At 45.0% G+C, this 10,137-nt stretch overlaps 1 protein-coding gene across 2 annotated transcripts in view; it reads right to left on the minus strand.

The window, feature by feature from the left end:
- Positions 1-9,968, minus strand: part of LOC139382340 (zinc finger and BTB domain-containing protein 16-A-like) — a 28,848-nt gene extending 18,880 nt beyond the window's left edge. The window contains exons 1-4 of one of the 2 annotated variants that reach the window (XR_011628630.1): positions 9,824-9,968; positions 6,607-7,898; positions 3,215-3,315; positions 466-552 (exon numbers count right to left, since the gene is read on the minus strand). Coding sequence is in view for 1 of the 2 variants with exons in the window: in XM_071126307.1 (XP_070982408.1) it covers positions 466-552; positions 3,215-3,315; positions 6,607-7,802 (1,384 nt within the window). In the remaining variant the exon portion in view is untranslated. The remainder of the gene's footprint in view (positions 1-465; positions 553-3,214; positions 3,316-6,606; positions 7,899-9,823) is intronic. The other variant, XM_071126307.1, reaches the window with a different exon arrangement.
- Between the last annotated feature and the right edge of the window lie 169 nt (positions 9,969-10,137).

Here is a 10,137-nt window from a genome sequence, read left to right on the forward strand (position 1 = left end):
TATGACACTGTCATGTACTTGCAGTGTGGCCTAGGCTTGCCTGGCGTGTCAGGCTTGCCAGCACCGTGGTAAATAGGCATGCACCCACACGGGACACCAGGAGATATTAGTTGGTGATATCTGAGAGGGCCTTCCTGTCCTCGCTAGCCGCTGATAAATTATGGAGCAACATGACAGGGACAGTTTAACCCTGCCAGCACAATAACAAGGATGTTAATCCCCATAGTCATATATTTATTAAACACCTTTTTTGAATAAGCAGCAAGACAGACAGAATACATTACATATGCAGACCTCAAACGGTGTCTTGTCAATTGTAGCCTGCTTGTTTAAGGGTAGTGAATGAGTGTTTGTGAGTCATTGGGTACCTGTACGTTTTCAACCGTGAGCAATGTTTGTCTGTGTGTGTCTGTGTCTGTCAGACAGTACCTGTGTGCGTGTGTCTGTGTGTCTGTCGTACAGTACCTGTGTGTGTCTGTCTGTGGGCCTCCAGAGCGTCTTCAGCAGAGAATGTAGCTCCACACTGATCACACACCAGGGCCTCAGCTCCAGCTGCAGGGGGACATCTCAGTCATGTGTCATCATCAAACACTCAACATATGGTGTACATTCTTTTGTGAGATGTAAACATTCATGTATACAGTATGAGAAAACAATCAGCAATTTGTACAAAATAATTATGATCATGCTGTAGAGGGTGCAACTGAATTTGATGGATGGGATTCATGGTTATGGCAACCAATGAGCATCTGAATCTCAGATGGCTATAAAAGCTCCACTTTTACTTCCGAATCAAACCAAATTTTTAAAAGGTGAGAAAGCTGTTGGATTAAAACCCATTTCAAACCTTGAGCCAATGCAATGCTCTATTTAAAGGTCACTAAGTAACCATCATCTTCTGTATACACTTTGGTTGTTTACAGTTACATTATGAGTCACACAGAGTAAAAAAGACCAGAACCCACTGGAAAAAAACCAACTCTGGCCAAACAATGACACCAGACAGTGTTCCATGGCCTCTCTATTTCACAGTGAGGAGCTGAGCTGAAGAGTTGTATTTACCCTGTTATCAGGCTCTGAACAGTGCACAGCCTGTCTGCCTGAGTTGACACAGAAGGACTGGGTGTTCTGTGCACAGCAGACAATCTGAGCCTGCGGCACATGCCTTTATCAAAAACACTCCCTAGCCATCTCCCTCAGTAAAACACAGCACCCTGCTCACCTTTGGAATGCCCTTGTCTTTTCCTATGAAGAGATCAGGGAAGACAAGGGCACTGACACCACTCAGCTATAGGAGATGCCAGTTGCTCTGACAAGTGGTGATTCTGTACACACACACACACACACACACACACACACACACACACACACACACACACACACACACACACACACACACACACACACACACACACACACACACACACACACACACTCTCCCAGCTGTTTGGATGTGGGCTGGCTAGTGGTGAAATGTAAATCGGTTTCAGATCCATACTGGCCCAGGGCTCTTTTACTGATCTATTTTCTGCTCAGCTGGCTTTAAATGAAGTTAAAATGACTAATTAAAACGCCCACAAGCTTTGGAAACTGGGAGCGCTACAGCCTAAATGTAGTCCTCTTTCAACTCTCCCCACCTCCCTTGTACAGCTGCACTAGTCCCAGTGCTGTAGCTAGCTACAATCACCTCATCCGCAGATTTCACCTCATTTCAGATATTTGACATTTATCTTGGAAACAAAACATTTCAGCACACTATGTAGCCTTTTCCTAGATGTAGGTAGATGATGTACTGCAGTGCTGTCTTGGCTGAGAGAAGCATTTTAAGGACAGTACATTATATGTTGTGTGTGTGTGTGTGTTGTGTTCTGTGACAGTGTGTCCAGTGTGTTATGTTCTGTGACAGTGTGTCCAGTGTGTTATATTGGGAGATTGCGCGTGATTAGGGAGGAAGAGAATATAGTGCATTGTCTTGTGCTGTCAAAGGCATGGAGTGTGCTCTCATCCATAAACCATCAAACTGTCTCCAGACGCGGCTGCAATAGTCCTCCATCAAAACACTTTGTCTGGCATACCAAAATACGAGCCAGCATCGAGCTGAATACCAAATCAGCCCATTAGAGCTATGGCGCACTGGCTCCTTAGCAACCAACAGAGGGTCTAAAGGCTGCTATGGGCTATACGGCAACACACAATGACAATGAAATAAGATCAAACTCTTTATTTTTGTACAATACAGAGGCTATATATTTTGTTCATGAATACAAATTAGATGAAAGAAGGTTTCAGAAATCTATTTGTAATGAAAGATCAAAGTTTCTAAATGATGTGTAACAGGCCTATATTACACACACTATAGCCAGTATGTCTCACCAGGTCATACCGATGCAGACAGGATGAGTAAAGGAGAGTAGCCGTTTGCCAACTAGCAGAATACTTACTGTATGTCGTGACCTGATGCAACTATCATTCAGATCATAGAGTTCCAAACATGGATTAAAATGTGTCTACTGTGAGAGATCAGGTAGTTTATGAACACAGTTTGGAGAAAGGGAACCTGTCATCTGTCAGCCATCTGTCATCTCCTATCACTTTTACAGGGATCAGAGGAGGGGAAAGACAGATCAGAAGAGAGGAAAGCCAGGGTATGCAGCATTGTTTCTATTCTTCCTTACATCAGCAGAGTGGGGTTTCTGTTTATATTTTTGTTTCATTTTTAAGCCCTCTCTCCGCCTACTCTCCTCCCCTTCTCCTGCTCTATTTTGGATAAAGTGGCTGGGAGAGCAGTCAGGTCTGATTAAGTCGGCGTTTGGGTACAGTGTGTTCCTGGACACACATCTGCGAGCGAGCCATCACACACGCTTCGGAGCACTGGCAGAACACCCAGGCCTGCCGGCAGCTGATGATGTCATCACTCAGAGGGACAGCGCTGGCGAGGAGCCAGACAGACTCTCCGAAAACACACACACACACATATTCACAGGGAGAAGACAAAAGAGAAGACAGAGACACTGAAGATCTGACACATGCAGAGACAGTCTCAGACAGGAGACAGATAGGAGACAGACAATAAGGGGAATCCTCTTTCCTATGGATCCTTTAAGATGTATATATGTGTGATATAATGAAGAGGTACATGTGAAAACAGTACAGCTCTATCAGGGGTATTCTGAATGGAATTTACTCTGTTATTATCATCATATGACAGTGTTACCTGAGTGAGAGAGCATGTGCATCCTGAGCCGTACACTGTCTATGAAGCGTTTGCCACAGAACTCACAGCCGTGTCCCTTCTCGCCTCCACTGTGCAGCTTCCTGTGGGGACAGAGACAAAAGGACTGTGATGAGCCAATGACTGAGCCAATGACTGAGGTCTCAAAAATAGCAGACAATAGCAAAAATGTTTTTGTGCATTTTCTGAAGGGTTTTCAAAAGGCAGCAACATAATTGTCCTTGTACAGAACATAATGTTTAATTCCATCCTGAAAGTATCCCTCTCTGTGTACTGCTGCATCATTAGAGTAAAGAGGTCTCTAAGAGTCGTGAGTCACACAGTATCACACTGTACAAATACAAAAGGAGAATGGGATAATTTTAGAAAGCACAATACAAATAAACGTGCTTACACCCACGTACACATACAGACAGACAGAAGCACAGGCACCCACATACACATAGACACAGACACCCACGTACACATACAGACAGACAGAAGCACAGGCACCCACATACACATAGACACAGACACCCACGTACACATACAGACAGACAGAAGCACAGGCACCCACATACACATAGACACAGACACCCACGTACACATACAGACAGACAGAAGCACAGGCACCCACATACACATAGACACAGACACCCACGTACACATACAGACAGACAGAAGCACAGGCACCCACATACACATAGACACAGACACCCACGTACACATACAGACAGACAGAAGCACAGGCACCCACATACACATAGACACAGATACCCACATACACATAGACACAGACACCCACGTACACATAGACACAGACACCCACGTACACATAGACACAGACACCCACGTACACATAGACACAGACAGAAGCACAGACACCCACATACACATAGACACAGACACCCACGTACACATAGACACAGACACCCACGTACACATAGACACAGACACCCACGTACACATAGACACAGACACCCACATACACATAGACACAGACACCCATGTACACATACAGACACAGACACCCACATACACATAGACACAGACACCCACGTACACATACAGACACAGACACCCACGTACAGACACAGACAGAAACACAGACACACACGTATGCATGGAAATCAAGACACACACTCCTCTCGTAACTAGTACAAAAATTTAAAAAACTGACTTGCCACTTTGCCTGCAGCAAACCCCATGATATCATATCACACACGTCCAGCCATGCGAGGCATCATCTGCATTGTTATCCTCATATCCCCCTCTGCAGTACAATGGTCAGACAGCAGTCCTATAGACAGTTCTAAACAGACCACAGTCAAATAATAGATGATCTAATACATAGTACTAAATATTAGGTCAACAAAACTCTTCAATTAAATCAAGAACACCCGTTACATCAAAATAGAATAGAAAACAAGAGGATTTAAAAGAAAACTAGGGAAGTGATCCACTATAAACCAGACACCTCATACGATTCCCAGCTTTCTCCTTTAGATAATTAACTTAATCAAAGCTTAAGTTAAAGTTCTGAGAAGGTGTGCTATGCCCTAACGAACTTCTCTCTCCCTGTTCTCTCCACAAATGTCAATGTGACTAAAGTGGATGATGCTCAGTGACCTGTCTCCTGACATGGACTAGTTTCATTACAACACCAGCAGTCACCAGAAGGACTGACTCCTCCAACCTTCAAACCTCTGCCTATCTCCATGACTGAGCATTGGCTAGCTAATACCCTGCTGGATGTTCTGTCATCAGGCTCTTTCAAACACTGGAGTGGCACAGGCCTGAAATGTCAACCATCTGCGTGGGAGGAGAAAGGGTAGAAGTTGGTGCTCTGACACTGATGATGGCTCGGTTGATTGATTTAGCAATGGTACCTGAGGACCTGTCTGAAGCTGTTGTAATGTCATGAGTAGCACTGCTCACAAGCTAAAGCTGAGCTGGTGTAGCACATGTCATCAACAGAGTTATGGGAAAGGTGACTCATGAGTTCACAATAATCCTACAAGTTATAAACCCAACCAACCTCTAGTCTAAACCCACCAACCTCTAGTCGACCTCTAGTCTAAACCCACCAACCTCTAGTCTACCTCTAGTCTAAACCCACCAATCTATAGTCTAAACCCACCAACCTCTAGTCTAAACCCACCAACCTCTAGTCTAAACCCACCAACCTCTAGTCTAAACCCACCAACCTCTAGTCTACCTCTAGTCTAGACCCACCAACCTCTAGTCTAAACCCACCAATCTCTAGTCTAAACCCACCAACCTCTAGTCTAAACCTACCAACCTCTAGTCAACCCCTAGTCTAAACCCACCAATCTCTAGTCTAAACCATCAATCTCTAGTCTAAACCCACCAACCTCTAGCCGACCTCTAGTCTAAACCCACCAACCTCTCGTCTAAACCCACCAACCCCTAGTCTAAACCCACCAACCCCTAGTCTAAACCCACCAACCCCTAGTCTAAACCCACCAACCTCTTGTCTAAACCCACCAACCTCTAGTCGACCTCTAGTCTAAACCCACCAACCTCTAGTCTAAACCCACCAACCTCTAGTCTAAACCCACCAACCTCTAGTCGACCTCTAGTCTAAACCCACCAACCCCTAGTCTAAACCCACCAAGTCATGAGGCAGCAGTATAACTGTCAACCAGTGGCTTCTGCCTTCCCATGCTAAGAAGCCTGCTGATCCCTATAGAGGCAGGCTACTCTCCTTCCTCACTAATGCAAAGGAATGCATACCAAATGCACCCAGAGACAGTTTTAAGTATGAGTCATATCTAATTCAAAACAATCATACAGAATTGTGAAATTTAGAAACTTAGTAAACAGCTTCATTATGCCACACCATGTATGCTAAGTGGCTAACAAAGACCCATTTCATACCTCTCATGAAGTCCCTCTATTCAGGCACAAGAGCAGGTGTATTTTTTAAACAAATTAAGATATTCAATATCGTTGCTCCCAGGTCTTTCCTTTGAAGTCTGTTAACGTGTTAAAAGTTAATGAAGACAAAAAAGAAAAAAAATCACCAACCTTTAAATTAGAAGTTGTGTACTACAATTTATCTCTTCCTGCACATTCTAACAAAAACATTTAACCATTTAGCATGAAGACTCCAGACTCACCACACACATACACACTCCAAATCCCTCTCTCGGTCTCTCACAGACCTCCTAGTGTATAGCGACCAGATAGAGTACTTTGTAGGTGAAGGGGTGACACAATCTAATTGCATTCCACATTCAACTACATTTACTTGCCGGCGCTCTCTGACAAAATACTTCCTTCAATGATACCTTGAGATCCATAATACCTAAAGACACCCTGGAGATATAACAGTGAGTTGAGTATGCAGTCTGCAGTAATCTGTACTCTACCTGTGTTGCTCCATGGCCTCTCTGTTATGCAGCTGGAGACCACAGTCCCCACAGCTCTGACTCTGACTCTGGCCCTCCCGCCTCATCCCTGCTGCAAACTGGCCCAGCCTGCTGAGGATCTCCCTGTGGAGCAGGCCCTGGGGCAGCAGTCCCCCGTAGGCCCTCAGGTCCAGGGACATGGCTAGGGAAGGGGCCACTGACATGGGCATAGGCAACCCCACCTCCCCTATGTGATTGGAGGCCATGGATGAGTAGAGGGAGGCCAGGTGTTTCTCAGCCAGCCCAGGGTAACTGTCCAGAGGAGAGTTGTTCCCCACTATGCCCCCCTCCTCTTGGCCCGAGTGCTGCTCTCTAGCCGAGGTGATGACACTGCCTCTTTGGGGGGTCCCCGGGCCCTCATCTCTGGGCTGGTCCGATTCAAAGCCTCCCTCCCCTCCGCTGGAGGACCGGCCCTCGTAGCTATTGACTTCATCCACCTGCATGTTATTGTCCTCTGTCTTTATCCTCTTAGTCAGAGGCAGGGAGGGGTGCTGTGCTCCATTGAGGCTGTACTGTAGTGGAGACTGACCCAGGCCCTCCAGACTAAGCCCTCCAACTTGTGTGGGACTAGCTACAGGGAGCCCCATAGGTAGTCCCCCTGGCATAGAGGGACTCCTGTCAGTCATGTGGTACAGTGCCAGGTGGTGCAGGGCGGTGGGGTTGATACCACCCACCTGCATGGAATGCTTCTTGGAGATTAGCATGTTCCTCCAGTTCCTTGCCCTGCCATGTTCGCTCTCTCCAGACCCGTGGTTCCTCCCACTCAGACTCAGGTGGTCCTGCTTCTCCTCTGACTGGATGGTCTCCAGGACCTTGAGGCACTGCTCCTCCAGGTACTCAATCTCCAGGATCTCAGCGGCGTACAGCAGGTCATCCAGGTCCTCTGCCGTGGCCTGCAGGGAGGCCGTGTAGGCGTACTCCAGGATCTGCTGGAAGGTCTTGGGGGAGAGGAAGTCGAGGGCGTAGCGCAGGCTGCTGCGGTGGAACAAGATCTCAAACATCTTGCTGGTGCAGGCCAGGACGGTGCGGTGGGCCGGGAACTCCTGGCCATCCACCGTGATGATGACGTCACACAGCGTTCCCGACAGACGCATATGATTGGCCCTGTGCAGGAGCGTGGCGGGGAGGGTGGGGTTGTGGAGCTGGAGAACACCCATCTTAGTCAGATGATCCGTACAGCCTCGAACCCTCTCTGAGCCCACGCATGAGGTGTGTTCTATCCCACCTGCTTTTCCTTCAGTGTGTCTATAAGTCTAAAGGGAGATACAGAAGAAAGCACATTAAATATTCAAATCTCAGATCATGGCAATGACAGTACAATTAATAGTGAATAAGAATGGTCTGGTTGATTGCCATGTTTTAAAAAAAAATGATGTCTTAAGTCAATATCTTGCATGTTCAACAATTGCAGAGGGAAAGAAAAGTAATAATATTTTAGCATTGGCTGGCCAAATGTCAGGCACTGAGTTGAAATGTTGATATTGTATGGTAATGTGTCACTATAAGGAAATACTCTGGAAGGAAACACAGGAGAATTATAGATTCCCTAAATCCAGGAGTGCACCATGAGGTCTGTTTGATACTAGTCAGGCACTGTACAGTGCATTCGGAAAGTTTTCAGACCCCTTGATTTTTTCCATATTTTGTTACGTTACATACTCATTCTAAAATGGATTCAATTGTCCCCCCATCAATCTACACACAATACCCCATAACGGCAAAGCAAAAACAGTTTTTAATACATTTCGACACAATCCTGTCTCGGAGCTCTACGGACAATTTATTTGACCTCATGGCTTGGTTTTTACTCTGACATGCACTGTCAATTGTGGGGCCTTATATAGACAGGTGTTTGCCTTTCCAAATCATGTCCAGTCCATCGAATTTACCTCAGGTGGACTCCAATCAAGTTGTAGAAACATCTCAAGGATGATCAATGCAAACAGGATGCACCTGAGCTCAATTTCGATTCTCATAGCAAAGGGTCTGAATACATATGTAAACGAGGTATTTATGTTTTTTATTTTTAATACATTTGCAAATTTTTCAAAATACCTGTTTTCGCTTTGTCATTATGGGTTATTGTGTATAGATTGATGAGGATTTAAAAAAAAAATCCATTGTAGAATAAGGCTGTAACGTAACAAAATGTGATACAAAGTCAAGGGGTCTGAATACTTTCTGAATGCACTGTATGGCTGCAAGTGGACAGAGCCATACACTATCACATGTGCTGTAAATGCATTAGTACACACGCACTTTAACTGTATTACTGCAACAGGTAACACACGGATGCATGTACTTTTATGTCTATAAACTGAGCCACTCGCTGATATGGGCGCATATGGATTGCGTAAACGATTATAGATGGGCTACAGCGGGAACACTCCTGAATAAATCGATCTAATAAGTTACTACTATCAAACCACGATTACATTTGAACCAAATGTTAGATTTAGAAAGGTGAAAAATACCATTCACAATCACACATATTTGGAGCGCTTTTTTAATGTTTGTATGGGTGGCCACTCCTCAACCAATATAGCCTATATAGCCTACGATCATAAAGATAAATGCTACGATAAATAGTTCCATGATTATTTGTTATATTTTCTGACCTTCAGTGACCACTGACCCATATACACTTAATGGATAATGCTGACACTCAGCCTGGGTAGTTCCGCAACAGAGCGCATCAGGTGCTAACTATGCTCTGATGGAATCACGAATTCCTACCCCAAAACACCAACATGTACATTTATCTGGTCACTAACACTCTAAACATGAAATAATTCAATATGGCCATAGTGTTAAACTGTAGGGGAGCAACACATAGCCTGGGCGCACAGCACGGCACGGCTTAGTCACGTCTCTCTCTCTGTCTGATCGTATGGCGGGCATACTAAGCAGTCAAGTTTTTAAATCCGTTACAGTAACGGCGGGCAAACTTTAGCCCCAATAACGTTTTAGGAAACGCGACTATGTATATAAAAACAAACACAAATGGATTGCCATTTAGTGAATATGTCAATTAATAATTCAGCATTGTCCATAAATTGGTAACATGGTGAAGAATAGCTATTTCAGAAAGTATTTTCGATTCACCTGTGCAACGGCAGTATTACTGCAATAGAGAACATTGAAAGACAACTATTTTGCTATCATTCATTCCCCTTACCTTAGCGGCCTGTTACGTCCTCACTCAGCCGATTGCGTTATCATTCAGGCAACATCATGGTAAGGCATTTCACAGAACCCGCTCCAAACTCATCCCCACTCCAAGTAGGCAAATTGTCACCCAGGCGACGTCACAGCTTTGAATTATTGTCCTCTGTTCCCAGTTCTATCAAGGCTGGAAAGAGAGACATCTACAGGGCAGCAGTCCTCACGACCTGGTTTTTGGGCAGGGTGAATGAAAGTCAGTTGTCTTTGGATCCAGATGCAATTGAAAACAACTAGTTAAATTAACCATTATTCATCACTTACTGAGAT

This window comes from Oncorhynchus clarkii, chromosome 24, assembly GCF_045791955.1.
Source record: "Oncorhynchus clarkii lewisi isolate Uvic-CL-2024 chromosome 24, UVic_Ocla_1.0, whole genome shotgun sequence".
Taxonomy (NCBI): domain Eukaryota; kingdom Metazoa; phylum Chordata; class Actinopteri; order Salmoniformes; family Salmonidae; genus Oncorhynchus; species Oncorhynchus clarkii.